This window comes from Pseudophryne corroboree, chromosome 1 (genome assembly GCF_028390025.1).
Source record: "Pseudophryne corroboree isolate aPseCor3 chromosome 1, aPseCor3.hap2, whole genome shotgun sequence".
NCBI classification, from domain to species: domain Eukaryota; kingdom Metazoa; phylum Chordata; class Amphibia; order Anura; family Myobatrachidae; genus Pseudophryne; species Pseudophryne corroboree.
In genome coordinates this window covers 1,045,496,474-1,045,520,736 of record NC_086444.1, presented here as the reverse complement: position 1 = coordinate 1,045,520,736, position 24,263 = coordinate 1,045,496,474, and the positions used below count along the sequence as shown (strand labels likewise).

The following is a 24,263-nucleotide window of genomic DNA, read 5'->3' as shown; positions in this document are numbered from 1 at the left end:
CCGGCTCATTTGTACCTCGTCTATACCCCATTATAATAATTCCCCAATATCCCTTATGGTCTACGAGGAAAGGATTTAATGGTAGGTAATTAAAATCCTATTTTTGCTAGGAGAAAAGGTAGGGGCCCTAAGTAGAGAGGACACTTAAACATTTAATTTCCAAACCCTACGAAAAAAATAACCATGGTGGACCATCTGCCCAAACAGGAGATCTTATGGTAGGAGCCTGCATACTTGTCTTCTGATATCTGTGATTCAGTTCACTTCAGATTTCTGTGTGAGAGTAGTTAAAGACCAAGGCTACATAGATATCCTGAAATCCTCAACCAAGACTGCTATTTATCACTGGTTTTCCTGAAACAAAACATTGGGTCTGAGGGTTGTCATTTGGTGTTTAGTCTCACCAGGCGTGGTCCTTCTAGTGCTGGCAGAATAAAAGTAATTGGGGTTCTATTCAAATATTTTCTTGGACTATGAACCTAAACATCCTAATATCCTGTGGACAGGCTTCAAGATGGAGTATCTGGACCTACAACAAAACAAGTTTATGATCTCTATATATATATTTGTACTTGAATCTTTAAATCTAGGAACGTTATCAGTGTTTTCATAGATTCACTGTCTAGTCTAACTGTTTCAAGCTCTACCTTTCATTTGGACTACAGCGGTGAGGATATTTACAAACATGATTGTTATTTTGGCCTCTATTTTCCAGGTGGATGAGAATCATTTTTTTACCAAGATGTTTTGATTAAGTCAGGATACTCCGTTAGCATGCCTGAGGAATGGGCCAGATCTTTGAGTTCCATGATTACATAATCAACTAGCAGAAATCAAGCATCATATCAGCCCAGCGAAATATATATATATTTTTTTCTTCTTAGGGCTGCTATTTGACAGCAGATAGAAAGTATTCCTGCTGGAAGTACTCTCATTATAGAGTCTAATAAAGTTGCTATTGGCTTTCAAACATACATTGGTTCTGCTTTGCTTGAAGATGTTAGGAAACATAGTCTCGACCTTTGATGTGTTGAAAAGTTTATTTTTCCTCTTGTGAGTTTTTCATTTCAAGTTCATATTGAAATTTTCATTCAGACCACCACTTTTATTCATAATCCTGTCTCCAAGAGTGCATCAGCCGTTCCTCAGGTGTCTCAAGGTCTGCAACTTTAACAGAGGTGGTCCCTTCAGCATTTGGGTCTGGACCTTAGTCACAGCATGTGCCATTCTTCTGTGATAAGGAAAGGGTCAATTTGGCTGCTGGTCTTTATTGCATTTGGTCTCGAAGGGTCAAAGCACCCCATGAATGTAATGCATCATATTAGACATTAACCTCTGTTACGATTAAAGGCCATAGAGAGTGTCATATAATGCCATTACAGTGTATTTATCTACCATCTGGCGACAAAATAATCTAGCAAGATAGCGCGTCCAAGCATAACAAAATGTTCCTTAAATCTCAATGGTGGTCATCTATGGAGTAGAGAACAAAGAAGCAGATTTCCTCAGTAGGCTTGCGCTATAGCTGGAGAATGGTCTGTCTGTCTGTGTCTGTGTCTGTGTGTGTGTGTGTGTGTGTGTGTGTGTGTGTGTGTACCTGCAAATCAGTGACAGTGGGGTGTAAGTCAGATATGGACATAATGACGTCTTGCTGGATTTGGAGCTTTTCTTCCCAAAACAACATATCCAAAGGGTTCTTGGTAGACGTGTGGTTCCTTGGAATTTTTGTATAATTTCTCTGACGTCCTAGTGGATGCTGGGTACTCCGTAAGGACCATGGGGAATAGACGGGCTCCGCAGGAGACTGGGCACTCTAAAAGAAAGATTAGGTACTATCTGGTGTGCTCTGGCTCCTCCCTCTATGCCCCTCCTCCAGACCTCAGTTAGAATCTGTGCCCGGCAAGAGCTGGGTGCTCCTAGTGGGCTCTCCTGAGCTTGCTAGAAAGAAAGTATTTGTTAGGTTTTTTATTTTCAGTGAGATCTGCTGGCAACAGACTCACTGCTACGAGGGACTAAGGGGAGAGAAGCGAACATACCTGCTTGCAGCTAGCTTGGGCTTCTAAGGCTACTGGACACCATTAGCTCCAGAGGGATCGAACACAGGACCCGTCCTCGACCGTCCGGTGCCGGAGCCGCGCCGCCGTCCCCCTTGCAGAGCCAGAAGCAAGAAGAACATCCTGAAAATCGGCGGCTGAAGACTCCGGTCTTCATTAAGGTAGCGCACAGCACTGCAGCTGTGCGCCATTGCTCCCTATGCACACCACATACTCCGGTCACTGATGGGTGCAGGGCGCTGGGGGGGGGGGGCGCCCTGGGCAGCAATTAGAGTACCTTACATTGGCAAACAGCACATAATATAGTCTAAAAAACTATATATGTGCAAAAATCCCCCGCCATAATATAAATATAAGAGCGGGAGAAGTCCGCCGAGAAGGGGGCGGGGCTACCTCCCTCAGCACACTGGCGCCATTTCCTCTTCACAGCTCCGCTGGAAGACAGCTCCCCAGGCTCTCCCCTGCAGTTTCCAGGCTCAAAGGGTAAAAAAGAGAGGGGGGGCACTAAATTTAGGCGCAAACTGTATATGTAAAGCAGCTATAGGGAAAAATCACTTTGTGTTAGTGTAAATCCCTGATTATATAGCGCTGTGGTGTGTGCTGGCATACTCTCTCTCTGTCTCCCCAAAGGACTTTGTGGGGTCCTGTCCTCAGTCAGAGCATTCCCTGTGTGTGTGCGGTGTGTCGGTACGGCTGTGTCGACATGTTTGATGAGGAGGCTTATGTGGAGGCGGAGCAGGTGCCGATAAGTGTGATGTCACCCCCTGCGGGGTCGACACCAGAGTGGATGGATATGTGGAAGGTTTTACACGACAGTGTCAACTCCTTGCATAAAAGGTTCGATGACATAACAGCTGTGGGACAGCCGGCTTCTCAGCCAGTGCCTGCCCAGGCGTCTCAAAGGCCATCAGGGGCTCAAAAACGCCCGCTACCTTAGATGGCAGACACAGGTGTCGACACAGAGTCTGACTCCAGTGTCGACGAGGACGAGACTAATGTACATTCCACTAGGGCCATCCGTTGCATGATTACGGCAATGAAAAATGTGTTGCACATTTCTAACATTAACCCAGGTACCACTAAAAAGGGTATTATGTTTGGGGAGAAAAAGCAACCAGTGGTTTTTCCCCCATCAGATGAGTTGAATGAAGTGGGTGAAGAAGCGTGGGCTTCCCCCGATAAGAAACAAGTGATTTCTAAAAAGTTACTGATGGCGTACCCTTTCCCGCCAGAGAACAGGTTACGTTGGGAGACATCCCCGAGGGTGGATAAGGCGCTTGTCAAAAAAGGTGGCACTGCCGTCTCAGTATACGGCCGCCTTAAAGGAGCCTGCGGATAGAAAGCAGGAGGCTATCCTGAAGTCTGTATATACACACTCAGGTACTATACTGAGACCTGCAATTGCTTCAGCTTGGATGTGTAGTGCTGCAGCAGCTTGGTCTGATACCCTGTCAGAAAATATTGATACCCTCGACAGGGATACGATTTTGCTAACCATAGAGCATATTAAAGACGTCGTCTTATATATGAGAGATGCACAGAGGGATATTTGCCGGCTGGCATCTAGAATTAATGCAATGTCCATTTCTGCCAGGAGAGTATTATGGACTCGGCAGTGGACAGGTGATGCGGATTCTAAAAGGCACATGGAGGTTTTGCCTTACAAGGGTGAGGAATTGTTCGGGGATGGTCTCTCGGACCTCGTTTCCACAGCAACAGCTGGGAAGTCGACATTTTTACCTCAGGTTCCCTCACAGCCTAAGAAAGCACCATATTATCAGGTACAGTCCTTTCGGCCCCAGAAAGGCAAGCGGGTTAAAGGCGCGTCCTTTCTGCCCAGTGGCAGGGGTAGAGGGAAAAAGCTGCACCATACAGCCAGTTCCCAAGAACAAAAATCCTCCCCTGCTTCCACTAAGTCCACCGCATGACGCTGGGGCTCCACTGGTGGAGCCAGGTGCGGTGGGGGCCCGTCTCCGGAACTTCAGCGACCAGTGGGTTCGCTCACAGGTGGATCTCTGGGTTCTACAAGTGGTATCTCAGGGATACAAGCTGGAATTCGAGACATCTCCCCCTCGCCGTTACCTCAAATCAGCCTTGCCAGCTACTCCCCAGGACAGGGAGGTAGTACTGGCGGCAATTCACAATCTGTACCTCCAGCAGGAGGTGATAAAAGTTCCCCTCCTTCAACAGGGACTGGGTTACTATTCCACAATGTTTGTGGTACCGAAACCAGACGGTTCGGTGAGACCTATTCTAAATTTGAAATCCTTGAACACTTATATAAGGAAGTTCAAGTTCAAAATGGAATCGCTCAGGGCGGTTATTTCATGCCTGGAAGAGGGGGATTACATGGTATCACTGGACATCAAGGATGCTTACCTACATGTCCCTATTTACCCACCTCATCAGGTGTACCTCCGTTTTGTGGTACAGGACTGCCATTACCAATTCCAGACGTTGCCGTTTGGTCTGTCCACGGCACCGAGGGTATTTACCAAAGTAATGGCCGAAATGATGATACTCCTTCGAAAGAATGGAGTTATAATTATCCCGTACTTGGACGATCTCCTTATAAAGGCGAGGTCCAGGGAGCAGTTGTTGGTCGGAGTAGCACTATCTCAGGAAGTGCTACAACAGCACGGCTGGATTCTGAATATCCCGAAGTCGCAGCTGGTTTCTACGACGCGTCTGCTGTTCCTGGGTATGATTCTGGGCACAGAACAATAGAAGGTGTTTCTCCCGGAGGAGAAGGCCAAGGAGTTGTCATCTCTGATCAGAGACCTCCTAAAACCAAAACAGGTGTCTGTGCATCACTGCACGCGAGTCCTGGGAAAGATGGTAGCTTCTTACGAAGAAATTCCATTCGGCAGGTTCCATGCACAGATCTTTCAGTGGGATCTGTTAGACAAGTGGTCCGGATCGCATCTTCAGATGCATTGGCTGATCACCCTGTCCCCGAGGGCCAGGGTGTCTCTGCTGTGGTGGCTGCAGAGTGCTCATCTTCTCGAGGGCCGCAGATTCGGCACACAGGACTGGATCCTGGTGACCACGGATGCAAGCCTCCGAGGTTGGGGGGCAGTCACTCAGGGAAGAAACTTCCAAGGACAATGGTCGAGTCAGGAAGCTTCCCTACACATAAATATTCTGGAACTAAGGGCCATTTACAATGCCCTAAGTCAGGCAAGACCCCTGCTTCAAAAACCAGCCGGTGCTGATTCAGTCAGACAACATCACGGCGGTCGCCCATGTAAACCGACAGGGCGGCACAAGAAGCAGGATGGCGATGGCAGAAGCCACAAGGATTCTCCGATGGGCGGAAAATCACGTGATAGCGCTGTCCGCAGTGTACATTCCGGGAGTGGACAACTGGGAAGCAGACTTCCTCAGCAGGCACGACCTCCACCCGGGAGAGTGGGGACTTCATCCAGAAGTCTTCCAGCTGATTGTAAATCGTTGGGAAAGGCCACAGGTGGACATGATGGCGTCCCGCCTCAACAAAAAGCTAAAAAGATATTGCGCCAGGTCAAGGGACCCTCAGGCGATAGCTGTGGACGCTCTAGTGACACCGTGGGTGTACCAGTCTGTTTATGTGTTCCCTCCTCTTCCTCTCATACCAAAGGTACTGAGGATAATAAGAAAGAGAGGAGTAAGAACTATACTCATCGTTGGCCAAGAAGGACTTGGTACCCGGAACTACAAGAAATGATCTCAGAGGACCCTTGGCCTCTGCCTCTCAGACAGGACCTGCTACAGCAGGGGCCCTGTCTGTTCCAAGACTTTCCGCGGCTGCGTTTGACGGCATGGCGGTTGAACGCCGGATCCTGATGGAAAAGGGCATTCCGGTTGAAGTCATTCCTACGCTGATAAAAGCTAGGAAGGATGTGACCGCAAAACATTATCACCGCATATGGCGAAAATATGTGCTTGGTGTGAGGCTATGAAGGCCCCAACAGAAGAATTTCAGCTGGGTCGATTTCTGCACTTCCTACAGTCAGGAGTGACTATGGGCCTAAAATTGGGATCCATTAAAGTCCAGATTTCGGCCCTGTCTATTTTCTTTCAAAAAGAACTGGCTTCACTGCCTGAAGTTCAGACGTTTGTTAAGGGAGTGCTGCATATTCAGCCCCCTTTTGTGCCCGCAGTGGCACCTTGGGATCTCAACGTTGTGTTGGATTTCCTGAAATCACATTGGTTTGAGCCACTTAAGACCGTGGAGTTGAAATATCTCACGTGGAAAGTGGTCATGCTTTTGGCCTTGGCTTCGGCTAGGCGTGTGTCAGAATTGGCGGCTTTGTCGTGTAAAAGCCCCTATCTGATCTTCCATATGGACAGGGCAGAATTGAGGACTCGTCCCCAATTTCTCCCTAAGGTGGTATCAGCGTTTCATTTGAACCAACCTATTGTGGTGCCTGCGGCTACTTGGGACTTGGAGGCTTCCAAGTTGCTGGACGTAGTCCGGGCCCTGAAAATCTATGTTTCCAGGACGGCTAGAGTCAGAAAAACTGACTCGCTGTTTATCCTGCATGCACCCAACAAGCTGGGTGCTCCTGCTTCTAAGCAGACTATTGCTCGCTGGATCTGTTGCACGATTCAACTTGCACATTCTGCGGCTGGACTGCCGCATCCTAAATCAGTCAAAGCCCATTCCACGAGAAAGGTGGGCTCTTCTTGGGCGGCTGCCCGAGGGGTCTCGGCTTTACAACTTTGCCGAGCTGCTACCTGGTCGGGATCAAACACGTTTGCAAAATTCTACACGTTTGATACCCTGGCTGAGGAGGACCTTGAGTTTGCTCATTCGGTGCTGCAGAGTCATCCGCACTCTCCCGCCCGTGTGGGTGCTTTGGTATAATCCCCATGGTCCTTACGGAGTACCCAGCATCCACTAGGACGTCAGAGAAAATAAGAATTTACTCACCGGTAATTCTATTTCTCGTAGTCCGTAGTGGATGCTGGGAGCCCGTCCCAAGTGCGGACTCTCTGCAATACGTGTATATAGTTATTGCTTAACTAAAGGGTTTTGTTATGAGCCATCTGTTAATGAGGCTCATTTTGTTGTTCATACTGTTAACTGGGTATAGTTTTCACAAGTACGGTGTGATTGGTGTGGCTGGTATGAGTCTTACCCTGGATTCCAAATCCTTTCCTTGTAGTGTCAGCTCTTCCGGGCACAGTTTCCCTAACTGAGGTCTGGAGGAGGGGCATAGAGGGAGGAGCCAGTGCACACCAGATAGTACCTAATCTTTCTTTTAGAGTGCCCAGTCTCCTGCGGAGCCCGTCTATTCCCCATGGTCCTTACGGAGTGCCCAGCATCCACTACGGACTACGAGAAATAGAATTACCGGTGAGTAAATTCTTATTTTCCCTGTTAGGTACACAGGCTTTCTCAAAATAATAGTAAACACAAAGTCTTACCACTGCTGACTTTGACAGCATGACTGTTGAAGCCATGTTTGCTATGGCAAAAAGTTATCATATGGTTTTGAAAATGGTGATCGAAGAAGGAATTTATTTTTGCAGGGATAATGGTTTAAGATTTTTGTTTTTTTAACGTTCAGATCTCAGCGATGCATGACACATTTACCAGACATACATTGGGAAAGAGTGCTGCATGTGCAACTGCCTCCTGCATTCCGCCTATGGCTCCTTCGGGTCTTAACAGCCATACACATGCTCCTTTCGAACCGGATTAAAAATGTAATACATGGAAACCAATTCTGTTTTGGCAACTTCTAGAGTCTGGAGATTTTATGTCTTGTTGAACAACATAGGCCACAGCTTGGTGCCCCAGGTGGCAACGAGGACATCCCCTGATCTTAGCACCACAATATCAAAGGAAGAATATAATTGTTTCCTATTATTCACTTTTCTGTGGTAATTGATGATCCAGGGCTATACACTTTTTAGTGAGATTTTTTTTTTGCTTATTTTCAGTTTTTAATTTTCATAATCAGTAGTTTAATTTGTTAATCTTTCATGAAAATCGTTTCTGTTCTAGTGAATTGTTTCAGGTTTGATCAATTAATAAAATGAATGACTAAAATGCTAACCTGACATTTTTTTTTTTTCTTTCCTCAGTATGGTGATGATACAGAGTCTGAAACAATACCAGCTGATAGGTCAGCTAGTGACAGTCATCATTTACTGGAGGAGGCAGACACAAAGCAGCAACCAAATAATACACGCCCCAATGCATCTAAGGCACAGAGAGATGTAGCTCTTAAGGAGCAAGCAAGGTAATTATTTAACTTTCATTAAAGGGGCTTTCCTCATTTGAAGATAGCAGGTGTTTTTTGGCACAAACATTTAAGATGCAGCAGTTCCTAATTCCCTATTGTACTGAATACTGTTGCTGACCCTAAAAAGAGAAGAGACTAAAATGGAAATTGGCACTTGATTGGATGGCTTTCATTTGGAGTTGCTAAAGAGTTTATTCAGAATTCCTTAGTGTAAGTGAACTATAGGGTCTGCTTTACCTCACAAATAATGGGGGATCACACACATTTGCTGGTCTGGAATAAGGTTATTAAAACCCTTTTTGAAGGCTTTTTTGATCTGTTTACTTACTATGAACATTAATATTACAGAGAGAAATTTTATGAATCAAAGCTTCAGCAGCAGCAACAGGAATTAAAACAGTTACAGGAAGAAAGGAAAAAACTTATAGAAATTCAAGAGAAAATTCAGACACTACGGAAAGCATGTCCTGATCTTCAGGTGAGTGTGATGCTTGATGAGTTTGGGAATGACCAGTTGTAAGACTGTTGAAATCTGTTTTGAGTTTGACTCTTATGTCACACTAAACTTAATATTATTTATCTAACGTCCTAGTGGATACTGGGGACTCCGTAAGGACCATGGGGAATAAACGGGCTCCGCAGGAGACGGCACTTTAAGAAAGAATTAGGATACTGGTGTGCACTGGCTCCTCCCTCTATGTCCCTCCTCCAGACCTCAGTTTGAATCTGTGCCCGGACGAGCTGGGTGCACCTTAGTGAGCTCTCCTGAGCTTGCTAATAAGAAAGTATTTTGTAAGGATTTTTTATTTTCAGAGAGATCTGCTGGCAACAGACTCTCTGCTACGTGGGACTGAGGGGAGAGAAGCAGCCCTACTCACTAGAAGATAGGTCCTGCTTCTTAGGCTACTGGACACCCTTAGCTCCAGAGGGATCGTACACAGGATCGCACCCTTGGTCGTCCGATCCCGGAGCCGCGCCGCCGTCCCCCTCGCAGAGCCAGAAGACAGAAGCCGGCGTGAGAAGCAAGAAGACTTCGAAATCGTCGGCAGAAGACTCCAGTCTTCATCTGAGGTAGCGCACAGCACTGCAGCTGTGCGCCATTGCTCCCACACTAAACCCACACACTCCGGTCACTGTAGTGTGCAGGGGGGGGGGGGGGCGCCCTGGGCAGCAATTGGGTACCTCATGGCAAAAGCAGCATATATACAGTTGGGCACTGTATATATGCATGAGCCCCCGCCATTATTTTACACACAAAACGCGGGACAGAAGCCCGCCGCTGAGGGGGCGGGGCTTCTTCCTCAGCACTCACCAGCGCTATTTTCTCTCCACAGCTCCGCTGAGAGGAAGCTCCCCAGGCTCTCCCCTGCAGAAACACGGTAGAAAGAGGGTGAAAAGAGAGGGGGGGCACATAAATTTGGCGCAAAAACTGATATACAGCAGCTACTGGGTTAACACTAAGTTACTGTGTGATTCCTGGGTCATTTAGCGCTGGGGTGTGTGCTGGCATACTCTCTCTCTGTCTCTCCAAAAGGCCTTGTGTGGGGGAACTGTCTCCAAATAGAGCATCCCCTGTGTGCGTGGTGTGTCGGTACGCTTGTGTCGGCATGTTTGACGAGGAAGGCTATGTGGAAACAGAGCGGGTACAAATGAAAGTGGGGTCGCCGCCGACACCCGATTGGATGGATATGTGGTAGGTTTTAAATGATAATGTAAATTCCTTGCATAAGAGGTTGGATAAAGCTGAAGCCTTGGGACAGTCAGGGTCTCGACCCATGCCTGATCCTACAGCGCAGAGGCCGTCAGGGTCTCAGAAGCGCCCACTATCCCAAATTGTTGACACAGATATCGACACGGATTCTGACTCCAGTGTCGATGGCGATGATGCAAAGTTACAGCCTAAAATGGCTAAAGCCATCCGCTACATGATTATAGCAATGAAAGATGTGTTACACATCACAGAGGAAACCCCAGTCCCTGACAAGAGGGTTTATATGTATGGGGAGAAGAGGCAAGAGGTGACCTTTCCCCCTTCACATGAATTAAATGAGTTATGTGAAAAGGCTTGGGAATCTCCAGATAGGAAAATGCAGATTTCCAAACGGATGCTTATGGCGTATCCTTTCCCGCCAACGGACAGGTTACGCTGGGAATCCTCCCCTAGGGTGGACAAAGCTTTAACACGCTTATCCAAGAGGGTAGCCCTGCAGTCACAGGATACGGCCACCCTAAAAGATGCTGCAGATAGAAAGCAGGAGGGTATCCTGAAATCCATTTATGCACATTCAGGTACTCTGCTAAGGCCGGCAAATGCGTCGGCCTGGATGTGTAGTGCTGTAGCAGCATGGACAGATCCCTTCTCTGAGGAACTTGATACCTTGGACAAGGATACTATAATACTGACCCTGGGGCATATAAAAGACGCTGTCCTATATATGAGAGATGCCCAAAGACACACTAGCCTACTGGGATCTAGAATAAATGCTATGTCGATTTCTGCCAGAAGGGTCCTGTGGACTCTGCAATGGACAGGCGATGCCGACTCAAAAAGGCACATGGAGGTTTTACTGTATAAGGGTGAGGAATTGTTTGGGGACGGTCTCTCGGACCTGGTCTCCACAGTTACGGCTGGAAAGTCAAATTTTTTGCCATATATTCCCTCACAACCTAAGAAAGCACCGTATTACCAAATGCAGTCCTTTCGAACACAAAGGGGCAAGAAAGTCCGAGGTGCGTCCTTTCTTGCCAGAGGCAGGGGTAGAGGAAAGAAGCTGCACAATACAGCTAGTTCCCAGGAACAGAAGTCCTCCCCGGCTTCCACTAAATCCACCGCATGACGCTGGGGCTCCACAGGCGGAGCCAGGCCCGGTGGGGGCGCGTCTCCGAAATTTCAGCCACAAGTGGGTTCACTCACAGGTGGATCCCTGGGCTAAAGAGATTGTGTCTCAGAGATACAAGCTGGAATTCGAAGTGATGCCCCCTCACCGTTACCTCAAATCGGCCCTGCCAGCTTCCCCCATAGAGAGGGAAATACAATTCACAAATTGTATCTACAGCAGGTGGTGGTAAAGGTTACCCGTCTTCAACAGGGAAGGGGTTACTATTCGACAATGTTTGTGGTACCGAAACCGGACGGTACGGTCAGACCCATATTGAATTTTTAAAATCCCTGAACATATACCTGAAAAGGTTCAAGTTCAAGATGGAATCGCTCAGAGCGGTCATCGCAAGCCTGGAGGAGGGGGATTTTATGGTGTCTCTGGACATAAAGGATGCTTACCTTCATGTCCCCATTTATCTGCCTCATCAGGAGTACCTCAGATTTGTGGTACAGGATTGTCATTACCAATTCGAAATATATTGCGAAAGCAAGGAGTCACAATTATCTCATACTTGGACGATCTCCTCATAAAGGCGAGGTCCAGAGAGCAGTTGCTGATCAGTGTAGCACGCTCTCGGGAAGTGTTACAACAGCACGGCTGGATTCTAAATATTCCAAAGTCGCAGCTGATTCCTACGACGCGTCTGCCCTTCCTGGGCATGATTCTGGACACAGACCAGAAGAAGGTTTTTCTCCCGACGGAGAAGGCGCAGGAACTTATGACACTGGTCAGAGACCTCTTAAAACCAAAACAGGTGTCGGTGCATCACTGCACGAGAGTCCTGGGAAAGATGGTGGCGTCATACGAGGCCATTACCTTCGGCAGGTTCCATGCGAGGACCTTTCAGTAGGATCTGTTGGACAAGTGGTCCGGATCGCATCTACAGATGCATCAGCTGATCACCCTATCCCCCAGGGCCAGGGTGTCTCTTCTGTGGTGGCTGCAGAGCACTCACCTTCTCGAGGGCCGCAGATTCGGCATTCAGGACTGGGTCCTGGTGACCACGGATGCAAGCCTCCGAGGGTGGGGGGGCAGTCACACAGGGAAGAAATTTCCAAGGTCTGTGGTCAAGTCAGGAGACTTGCCTGCACATCAATATCCTGGAACTAAGGGCCATATACAACGCCCTAAGTCAAGCGGAGACCCTGCTTCGCGACCAATCGGTGCTGATTCAATCAGACAACATCACCGCAGTGGCTCATGTAAACCGCCAAGGCGGCACAAGAAGCAGGGTGGCGATGGCGGAAGCAACCAGAATTCTTCGATGGGCGGAGAATCACGTACAAGCACTGTCAGCAGTGTTCATTCCGGGAGTGGACAACTGGGAAGCAGACTTCCTCAGCAGGCACGACCTCCACCCGGGAGAGTGGGGACTTCATCAGGAAGTCTTCACGCAGATTGCAAGGAGATGGGAACTGCCACAGGTGGACATGATGGCATCCCGCCTCAACAAAAAGCTACAGAGATATTGCGCCAGGTCAAGAGACCCTCAGGCGATAGCTGTAGACGCACTGGTGACACCGTGGGTGTTCCGGTCGTTTTTTTTTTTTTCCTCTTCCTCTCATACCCAAGGTGCTGAGAATCATAAGAAAAAGAGGAGTGAGAGCAATACTCATTGTTCCGGATTGGCCAAGAAGGACTTGGTATCCGGAACTGCAAGAAATGCTCATAGAGGACCCATGGCCTCTGCCTCTAAGGCAGGATCTGTTGCAGCAGGGGCCCTGTCTGTTCCAAGACTTACTGCGGCTGCGTTTGACGGCATGGCGGTTGAACGCCGGATCCTAGCAGAAAAAGGGATTCCGGATGAGGTTATTCCTACGCTAATAAAGGCTAGGAAGGACGTGACGGCTAAACATTATCACCGTATATGGCGATAATATGTTGCTTGGTGTGAGGCCAGGAATGCCCCTACAGAGGAATTCCAGCTTGGCCGTTTCCTTCACTTCCTACAGGCGGGAGTGACTTTGGGCCTAAAATTGGGGGTCCATTAAGGTCCAGATTTCGGCCATATCCATTTTCTTTCAAAAAGAACTGGCTTCTCTTCCTGAAGTTCAGACATTTGTAAAGGGAGTGCTGCATATTCAGTCCCCGTTTGTGCCTCCAGTGGCACCTTGGGATCTTAACGTGGTGTTGAGTTTCCTGAAATCACACTGGTTTGAGCCACTTAAAACCGTGGAGTTAAAATATCTCACGTGGAAGGTGGTCATGCTATTAGCCTTGGCTTCGGCTAGGCGTGTGTCAGAATTGGCGGCTTTGTCACATAAAAGCCCCTATCTGGTTTTCCATATGGACAGAGCAGAATTGCGGACTCGTCCACAATTTCTGCCAAAAGTGGTGTCATCCTTTCATATGAACCAACCTATTGTAGTTCCTGTGGCTACTCGTGACTTGGACGATTCCGAGTTACTAAATGTAGTCAGGGCTTTGAAAGTTTATGTAGCCAGAACGGCTAGAGTCAGGAAAACTGACTCGCTGTTTATCCTGTATGCATCCAACAAGCTGGGTGCTCCTGCTTCAAAGCAAACTATTGCTCGCTGGATCTGTAACACGATTCAGCAGGCTCATTCTGCGGCTGGATTTCCGCTACCAAAATCAGTGAAAGCCCATTCCACAAGGAAGGTGGGCTCTTCTTGGGCGGCTGCCCGAGGGGTCTCGGCATTACAGCTTTGCCGAGCAGCAACTTGGTCGGGTTCAAACACTTTTGCAAAGTTCTACAAGTTTGATACCCTGGCTGAGGAGGACCTTGTGTTTGCTCAATCGGTGCTGCAGAGTCATCCGCGCACTCCCGCCCGTTTGGGAGCTTTGGAATAATCCCCACGGTCCTTACGTAGTCCCCAGCATTCACTAGGACGTTAGAGAAAATAAGATTTTACTTACCGGTAAATCTATTTCTCGTAGTCCGTAGTGGATGCTGGGCGCCCGTCCCAAGTGCGGATTTCTTCTGCAATACTTGTATATAGTTATTGCTTAAATAAGGGTTATTATGTTTGCATCAGGGTTTATCTGATGTTCTGTTGTTCATACTGTTAACGGTGTAAGTTTATCACGAGTTATACGGTGTGATTGGTGTGGCTGGTATGAGTCTTACCCTGGATTCTAAAATCCTTTCCTTGTACTGTCAGCTCTTCCGGGCACAGTTTCCTTAACTGAGGTCTGGAGGAGGGGCATAGAGGGAGGAGCCAGTGCACACCAGTATCCTAATTCTTTCTTAAAGTGCCCTGTCTCCTGCGGAGCCCGTCTATTCCCCATGGTCCTTACGGAGTCCCCAGCATCGACTACGAGAAATAGATTTACCGGTAAGTAAAATGTTGTTTTTTTTTTTTTTTCTTTTGGCTTGGAATTAGCTTACCTTAAATTGTATGATATACATTAAAATATTCATGTGTTATGATGCATTCTGACTGAGGCTACCTTGACGGGGAATGCCATGGTTTCGGTTGAGCTGGAGAAAGATGGTTTGGGAGCCATCTGTAGGAATACCATCTGTAGACTGGTATTAAACCATAAGGAAGTCAGTTTTCCCTTTGTAGCCTCCAAAGACATCATCCCGGTACCCTTTCTCAGAGGTACAGATTTTATTGCCAACCTCTTTTCTCTTACGTCCTAGTGGATACTGGGATATTGTATTTTAGTACCATGGGATATAGATCGGGTCCACTGGAGCCTGGCACTTTAAAACCTTTGGTGTGTGTATGGGTGTGCTGGCTCCTCCCCTCTATGCCCCTCCTACTAGACTAAGTTTAGAAAAATGTGCCCATGAAGCTGGGTGCATCTCTCTGGAGCTCCAGAGATTTTCCTTTATTTTTATTTTAGTTTATTATTTTCAGGTAGCTCTTGTTGGCAACCAGGCTACCTGCTTCGTGGGACTTAGAGGGGGGACCGAACTAACCTCCTGAGGGTTAATGGTTCGTAATCCCAGCTGACAGGACACTGAGCTCCTGAGGTGCTGATTACACATCGTTGGTATGTGTGCCCACGCCAGCAGCTAGTTGCCACCCTCTAACAGATGCCGAAGTTACAAGGTGTGGTGAGAGTTACATCGGGGTCCCGGTTAGTGGGTCCCCGGTGCAGTTTTGGCGGTAAGTCACGTGGCGGTCACGGGCCCGGAGCTGCGATGCCCGCCACGGACAAACTGGTTCAGGGCTGTTAAGCCCCACAGTGCTCACTGTCTCAAGGCTATGTGTGTACTGTACAATGCATATTATGCTGTTCGTTATAGGTGGCCAGTATAAACTTTCATAGGGACCTCGTGCCATTACAAGTGGCGCAGTATCCTAAAGCGGGACCAGCAGCAGGAAGGTGCCATTTCCTGCTGCTGCAAATCTTCATGGCTGCATGCACACTGTTCCTTTAGGATCTACGCTGCTACTGACTGCAAACTGGTACCAGGGGGTCATAGAAAGGGGGGGAGCACGCCAGCGGTAGCGCCGCTACACTTATATCAGGTCATACACGTACTTCAACACATTGTGCTACTGTGTTCTGTATGCTGGTGTCCGTTCCTCAGTGTCACTCCAGGGGCTCTCTAGGGTCTGTGTGGAGGTGTTGGTCAGTGGGCTGCGCTGTATTACTATTGTGTAAGATGTCTGGTGACATGGTTATGTGTGCTGCTTGTAACTCTACCCCATCTTCAGCGGGGTCACTCATGTGTGAGCAATGTTCCTTATCACCACAGGGACCCAACTCACAGGCAGCTGATTGGTTAGATAGCTTTAAAAGCATGATTCAGAATGTAAATTCAGAATTGGCTGTAGCTAAAGGAGAGAGACAGGTGTTAAAACACTCTATTGATTGTGTGGCTAAAGCAGCAGATACCAAGAAGGCTTCTCAGACCCCTCTAGTGGTTTCACATAAACGCTCACTGCCACAGGTGCTCCAGTCTGATTCTGATCAGCCTGATGTAAATGATGATGAATATATGGTTGAGGACAGCTTTCTGTCCCCTGGGGTGGAGGCTCTCATTTTTTGCTGTAAGAGAGACCCTTCACAAACTGGATCAGGAGGCAGAACCAGATGAGGAGTTGTATTTTAATGTTAGACCTAAGACCTCCGCTATTTTTCCTGTGTCTAAAGAATTAAACTCCCTGGCCAGGAAGGCTTAAACCCTGATAAAATCCTCTGAGGAATTTTAAAAATGTTTATCTACTTTTTCCCCTTCCAGCTGAGGGCAGGAAGATACGGTAAAACCCCCAGTCAGTCGATCAGTCTGTATCCAGACTGTCTAAAAAAAAATTGGTACTGCCGGTGCCAGGGGCTAGATCCCTAAAAGAGAGTAAAATTGAGACTATGCTCAAGGCAATATATACGGCGGCAAGCGCAACACAATGCCCCATAATTAGTTTTTGGGTGGATTTCCAGGGTGATAGTCAAGTGGTCTGATAATGTTGTTGACGGTTTAGACGCTCTGTCCTGGGATGAGGTCATTACTCTGCTGCAACATTTACAGGATCCTACATATTTTAAGGCGAGGCTATTAAGGAGTTGTGTAGGATAATGGCCGCACTACTGCTATGGCTGTTTCAGCGCGCAGAGCTCTTGTCGGCAGATGCGAATTCCAAAAAGGGTGTACAAAATCTTCCCTTTACGGGTGATGCCTTGTTTGGGGACTAAATAAATAAATGGATCTTCCAAGCCACGGCGGGTAAGTCTACCTATCTGCCCGTCGGCTGCACCACCTTCTAGGCTTTCTTACGCCGGACCCTCCTTGCAGTCCTTTCGTGTGAGAGGGGTTTGGGGGGGAAAACCGCACCAGTCCAAAAGGATTTTTGTGATACAATTAGTGGCCTCTGAAAAACTGAATTTAAATAGAATTCCTTCTATATATGGCAACCATAGATGTTGTAAGGATTTATCCCAATATCGTATAATGTTGCTTTCAGTGGTGCTCCCTAGAGTCAAAAGTATCAAGTACAAAGAAAGCCAAAAAGAGGAATTTGGAAAAGACTCTTTTGTGGGAGCACTCTAATTCAGAGGTTATTGGTATAATTTATGAATTATTAATAAAGACAATATAATTAGCAAAAAATAGATTCAGGGAGTGACTGCATATGAAATTGAGGTAGCTTAGCGAAAATATTGATAAATTAAATTATTCGTGATCCCAAATATTCACGATTTACAAATTGCCAGGAGCAAATTTCTGTGATGCTTTTGTCATCATAATTCTGTATGATATGTCTTATGAAATGTATGACCATCATTCATTCTGCGATTAATATCCATTACGGATTTTTGTAGATGCAGAGAATAAAATCATTGGTCATGCGAATCCCAATATTGAATGACATACGATTGAGTGCCACTGTGTCCAAAAGCCAATTTATTGCAGTACCAGGGTGTTCAAAGGAAGTCTCCCTTCCTCGTACTGACCCGGCCTTTCACTGCTTAGCTTCCAAGTTCAGAAGAGATTGGGCATCTCCAGTGAAGTGTGACCGCAATTATTGGACTCCTCTCTTTGGTCACTCCAAATATATGCCAAGTGGCTACTAAATGTAAGGAATGGAGAGCGTATGTGATTCGTAGCATTCAGCTGATGAATCAGCGTGTGACACAGCGATCACTGAAGTAAATTGTATGTGTATAATCACTTAAATATGTGGAAAGAATTCAAATGTACCACATATAGGAAAGTATGTGACACGGCGGTCACAGAGAGAAAAAAATGCGTACAATCACAAATATTCGTCAACTGACGAGTCAGTATGCGACACGGCGGTCACAGAAGAATGATCACAGCGGCCACAGAACCTTAACAATCACCAGCTGATTGATCAGCATATGATACAGTGGTCACACATAGATTATCACTGACCTGGTTTGGGAGTGTTGTGGACTCGGGGCTTCTTCCGATGACCGGGAAGAGGAACCGCCACTGGGTCGTAGTAGAGATGGCCGGATGTAGGTCTTCCTCATGCAGAACTAAGACGGCAGGCGGGAGGCCCAGAGGAATTCTTGTAGGTCTCCTGTAAGACAAGACTTGTAGAAATAATGAAGGCTGGGGTACTGAGATATTGGAGACACTGTGGTATTGAAGGCACTGAGGTACTGGGAGTACAGGGAGTGCTGGGAGACCCTTGGAGGCACGGAGGTGTTTGGAGGCACGGAGGTGCTTGGAGGCACGGAGGTGTTTGGAGACACCGAGGTGTTTGGAGGGACGAGGTGCTTGGAGGCACGAGGTGCTTGGAGACACGGAGGTAACTGGAGGCACGGAGGTGCTTTGAGGCGCGGAGGTGCTTGGAGGCACGGGGTGCTTGGAGGCACGAGGTGCTTGGAGGCACGGAGGTGCTTGGAGGCACGGAGGTAACTGGAGGCACGGAGGTAACTGGAGGCACGGAGGTAACTGGAGGCACGGAGGTGCTTGAGGCGCGGAGGTGCTTGGAGGCACGAGGTGCTTGGAGGCACGAGGTGCTTGGAGGCACGGAGGTGCTTGGAGGCACGGAGGTGCTTGGAGGCACGAGGTGCTTGGAGACACGGAGGTAACTGGAGGCACGGAGGTGCTTGTAGGCACAGGATGCTTGGAAGCACAGGTTGCTTGTAGGCACAGGATGCTTGGAAGCACAGGTTGCTTGTAGGCACAGGATGCTTGGAAGCACAGGATGCTTGCAGGGACAGGATGCTTGGAAGCACAGGATGCTTGCAGGGACAGGATGCTTGGAAGCACAGGATGCTTGCAGGGACGAGGGAGCTCTGGATCATAGCTTCCACAGGAGAAACGAAGATACTCAGGCATCGGATCTCTGCCTGGTATCTGATTTTAAATTCCCCGCCCTAGCCTGATTGGCGGAGCAGGCAGGTGACGTCAGACCTGCTCCGCCTCCTTGCCCTTGCTTGTGATGGCGGCGCCCTTGCTTCCGGGAAGCCGCCGGAGAGCAGCGCCGACCCGCCGCTGAAGCCGGAGACTGACAGGGGAAGAGAGGCGCCGGGCAGACCAGGCCACCCGCAGGGACAAGCGCGGTCGCCGCTGCCCGAGGTTCGTGACAGTACCCCCTCCTCCAGGAGTGGCCCCTGGACACTTCCCGGGCTTAGTCGGATGTCTGGAGTGGAAGATCCGAATCAGACGAGGAGCCGTTACTTCAGTAGCCCCAATCCAACTTCTCTCCTCAGGTCCATAACCCTTCCAGTCCACCAAGTACTGTAATTTTTTATGAAGATAACGAGAGTCCAGAATAGCTTTGATTTCAAACTCCGCTCCAGCTTCTGCCACTACGGACGTTGGCCTTGGGAGTGCTGAGTGGAATCGATTCAGTATGAGGGGACGGAGTAGAGAAACATGGAAGGCGTTAGGTATGCGAAGATGGGCAGGCAAACCCAGTTTACAGACCACAGGATTTAAGACTTGTAGCACAGGGTAAGGACCGATGAACCTTGGAGCGAATTTCATGGTGGGCACCTTCAACCGGAGATTCCGTGTGGACAGCCATACCCTGTCCCCAACTTTATATTGAGGTGCGGCTTGCCGTTTCTTATCTGCAAAGAACTTGTACCGAACAGAAACCTGCTTAAGATTAGCATGAACCTTTCTCCAAATTTGTCCAAAGTGTCGTAGAGTGGACGCTACAGCAGGAACCTCTATTATCGGAAGGCTTGGAAATTCCGGAACACGGGGATGGAACCCGTAGTTGACGAAAAATGGTGATTCCCCAGTGGAAGAATGAAACAAATGGTTATGGGCAAACTCCGCCCAAGGCAACAACTCCACCCAGTTGTCCTGTGAAGGAGAGAGATACAACCGAAGAAAAGTCTCTAGATCTTGATTGACTCGTTCCGTTTGTCCATTTGTTTGGGGATGATAAGCCGACGAAAACTTAAGTTTAATGTGTAGAGTTGAACAAAGGGCTTTCCAAAACCTGGCGGTGAACTGTACTCCACGGTCAGAAACAATCTCTTGTGGCAACCCATGCAAACGAAAATGTTCTCGGATAAACAATAGAGCCAGTTTCGGTGCTGTCGGAAGACCAGTCAAGGGCACAAAGTGTGCCATCTTCGAAAAACGGTCAACGATAACCCAAACGGTGTTGCAACCCTTGGAACAGGGCAAGTCAGTGATGAAGTCCATGGAAATGTGAGTCCAGGGTCTCACAGGGATAGGCAGAGGACGAAGTAACCCTGCAGGAGGCAGACGAGGAGATTTATGTTGTGTACATTGGGGACATGAATTAACGCAATCTTGTACATCCTTCCTCATGGTGTTCCACCAGTAAGACCTTTGCAGAAACTTGTACATCTTCTGAGCGCCGGGATGACCGGAAAACTTGGAGTTATGGACCCACCGTAGTATTCCTGGGCGGAATCTAGCTGGTACGGACATTCTTCCAGGAGGAGGAGCTGGAGTAGTTAAAGCAGCAGAGACAGAAACTGGATTCAGAATTAAACCCCGCTCCGGAGGTTCATCCTCGTCTGTGGGAACCTGTGAACGGGAAAGCGCATCTGCTTTAATATTGAGAGTCCCGGCACGGTACTTGATAACGAACGAGAATCGGGAAAAGAAAAGTGCCCATCTCGCCTGGCGAGGATTCAAACATTGTGCGGATTTGATGTACAGTAAATTCTTGTGATCCGTGTAGATGGTAAACACATGTTTAGCCCCTTCTAGAAGATATCTCCATTCTTCCAAGGCAGATTTGATTGCCAAGAGTTCCTGGTCTCCAATAGAGTAATTTCGTTCGGCTGGAGAGAATTTACGAGAGTGGAAGCCACACGGATGTAATTTCTTATCAGAGGAATGCTGGGAGAGGACAGCCCCCACCCCGACTGAAGATGCATCAACTTCTAAGAAGAAGGGTTCCTCGAAATTTGGTTGTTGGAGAACTGGAGCCGTCGTGAAAGCTAACTTTAAGCGAGAAAAAGCTACAATGGCTTCCGGAGGCCACAAACTAGGATTAGAACCCTTTCTCGTCAGGGCAGTAATGGGTGCAACAATGGTGGAGAAACCTTTAATGAATTTCCTGTAGTAGTTCGCAAAGCCCAGGAACCTTTGTATTGCTTTCAGGGAAAGAGGCTGAGTCCAATCACGAATGGCCGACAACTTTTCCGGATCCATGCGAAGCTCCGTCCCCGAGATGACATAACCGAGGAACGGAATAGATGTTACTTCAAAGGTACATTTGGAAAGCTTGGCGTAGAGATGATTCTCTTGTAAACGGTGTAGCACCTCTTTGACTTGAGTCCTGTGTTCGACAAGATTCTTGGAAAAAATCAGTATGTCGTCCAGATATACCACAACGCTCTGATACAGCATATCACGAAAGATTTCGTTGACGAATCCCTGGAAAACCGCGGGAGCATTACTAAGACCAAACGGCATCACCAAGTATTCGTAATGCCCATCTCGGGTATTAAAGGCAGTCTTCCATTCATCCCCCTCTCGGATGCGTATAAGATTATAAGCTCCTCTCAAGTCGAGTTTTGAAAAAATGCGGGCACCACGAACCCTATCAAATAACTCTGTGATTAGTGGCAAGGGGTATTTATTCTTAATAGTAATGTCGTTTAGGCCGCGGTAGTCGATGCATGGTCTCAACCCCCCGTCCTTTTTCTTCACGAAAAAGAAGCCTGCACCAGCAGGGGAGGAAGAGGGGCGAATGAATCCCTTGAGCATATTGGACTTAATATACTCCGACATGGCTTGAGTCTCGGGAAGAGACAGAGGATATGTGCGACCACGAGGTGGCGTCTTCCCTGGGACAAGGTCAATAGGGCAGTCCCAAGGCCTGTGAGGTGGTAACAGGTCAGCAGCTTGTTCCGAAAATACGTCCTTGTACCCTTGATATGCCTCCGGAATGTGCTCTTCATCCGTTTTGGAGGTAACACGGAGCGGACAAACAGGAGTAAGACAATTAGTGTGACAAAAGGAACTCCAGGACAGAATTTGTGACGACTTCCAATCGATGTGGGGGTTATGACTTTTCAGCCAAGGCATTCCAAGAACCAGATCATGGGGCATTTCTGGGATTACCAAGAGTTCCAAATCTTCCTGATGTAGAGCCCCGACCCGCAGCTTAACTGGCCCCGTGCGCCACATTATGAGACCTTTGGAAATTCTAGTCCCGTTGATAGCCGTCAGTGAAATTGGCCGCTCGATAGGCCGTAACTTTAAACCCAAACTTTGGGCACAGAAGGAAGAAACGAAGTTCCCTGCAGCTCCGGAATCCAATAGGGCTTCACAAGACCTGGAGACTGAATTGGAGACTAGAGTTACTGGAAGCAAGCAGTCCGAAGTTGGAGAAGCTTTTGTCGTAACTCCCAGCTTGACTCCTCCGGAACAAGCTAGGTCTGCCCGTTTCCCGGACGGACTTTACAAGATTTAAGAAAATGATCTGCGGCTCCACAGTAAAGGCAGAGTTTACCCTCACGACGACGCTGTCGTTCTTCCGGAGACAGTCGGGAGCGGTTAATTTGCATGGGCTCATCTGAGCTAGGTGAGGCCACCGGCCTAGGAGTAGGATTCCGGAACCTGGAACGATCCGAACGGTTACGTTCTCTTCCACGCTCCTGCATCCGAAGATCCACCTTGACGCAAAGGGAAATCAAATCTTCTAATGGATCCGGCAGATCTCTAGTAACCAGCTCGTCTTTCAGCCGGTCGGAAAGACCGTTCCAGAAGGCAGCTCTCAGGGCATCATTATTCCAGCGTAGTTCGGAAGCAATGGTCTGGAAATGAACCACGTACTGGCCCACGGAACGGGCGCCCTGCCGAACACGGAGCAAATCGGAAGAAGCAGTGGTCATTCTGCCGGGCTCGTCGAAAATCCTTCGAAAGGACGAGATGAAGTTGGTGTAGTTGGAAACCATGGGATCAGATCGTTCCCATAATGGAGACACCCAATCCAAAGCAGAACCTTCCAACAGAGAAATAATATATGCTACCTTGGACCGGTCTGTAGGAAAGTTGTGTGCAAGTAGCTCGAAATGTACCTCGCACTGGTTCAAGAAACCACGACAATTTTTGGGATTCCCATTATAGCGGGACGGAGTAGGCAACTGAAGGCGTGGAGTGACACCGGCCGATGGTTGAACATTGCTGGCAACGGCAACTGGTGCGACTGCTGGAACAGGAGCCGGAATTACTGAGGCCAGAGACGCCTGAATCTGATCCAGACGCCCGGACAACTGCTGGAGGTACTGCATCACCTGACCTTGTGCTGCTTCCTGACTTTGCACTCGAGAAGCCAGGTTCTGGATGGCACTAGAGTCCGTGTTCCGATCCCCCGAGTCCATGAGGCCTGAGTATACTATCACTGACCTGGTTTGGGAGTGTTGTGGACTCGGGGCTTCTTCCGATGACCGGGAAGAGGAACCGCCACTGGGTCGTAGTAGAGATGGCCGGATGTAGGTCTTCCTCATGCAGAACTAAGACGGCAGGCGGGAGGCCCAGAGGAATTCTTGTAGGTCTCCTGTAAGACAAGACTTGTAGAAATAATGAAGGCTGGGGTACTGAGATATTGGAGACACTGTGGTATTGAAGGCACTGAGGTACTGGGAGTACAGGGAGTGCTGGGAGACCCTTGGAGGCACGGAGGTGTTTGGAGGCACGGAGGTGCTTGGAGGCACGGAGGTGTTTGGAGACACCGAGGTGTTTGGAGGGACGAGGTGCTTGGAGGCACGAGGTGCTTGGAGACACGGAGGTAACTGGAGGCACGGAGGTGCTTTGAGGCGCGGAGGTGCTTGGAGGCACGGGGTGCTTGGAGGCACGAGGTGCTTGGAGGCACGGAGGTGCTTGGAGGCACGGAGGTAACTGGAGGCACGGAGGTAACTGGAGGCACGGAGGTAACTGGAGGCACGGAGGTGCTTGAGGCGCGGAGGTGCTTGGAGGCACGAGGTGCTTGGAGGCACGAGGTGCTTGGAGGCACGAGGTGCTTGGAGGCACGGAGGTGCTTGGAGGCACGGAGGTGCTTGGAGGCACGAGGTGCTTGGAGACACGGAGGTAACTGGAGGCACGGAGGTGCTTGTAGGCACAGGATGCTTGGAAGCACAGGTTGCTTGTAGGCACAGGATGCTTGGAAGCACAGGTTGCTTGTAGGCACAGGATGCTTGGAAGCACAGGATGCTTGCAGGGACAGGATGCTTGGAAGCACAGGATGCTTGCAGGGACA

The 24,263-nt window shown here is 48.6% G+C and overlaps 1 protein-coding gene and 1 pseudogene across 10 annotated transcripts in view; one reads left to right on the top strand and one right to left on the bottom strand.

Moving 5' to 3' along the window:
• PCM1 (pericentriolar material 1) overlaps positions 1 to 24,263 on the top strand; it is a 528,103-nt gene that overhangs the window by 303,532 nt on the left and 200,308 nt on the right. For all 10 annotated transcript variants that reach the window (XM_063920820.1, XM_063920822.1, XM_063920821.1 and 7 more), the window contains 2 exons: positions 8,130 to 8,287; positions 8,639 to 8,768. In XM_063920820.1, the coding sequence (XP_063776890.1) occupies positions 8,130 to 8,287; positions 8,639 to 8,768 (288 nt within the window). The remainder of the gene's footprint in view (positions 1 to 8,129; positions 8,288 to 8,638; positions 8,769 to 24,263) is intronic.
• LOC134943119 (5S ribosomal RNA) lies at positions 17,492 to 17,611 on the bottom strand (annotated as a pseudogene).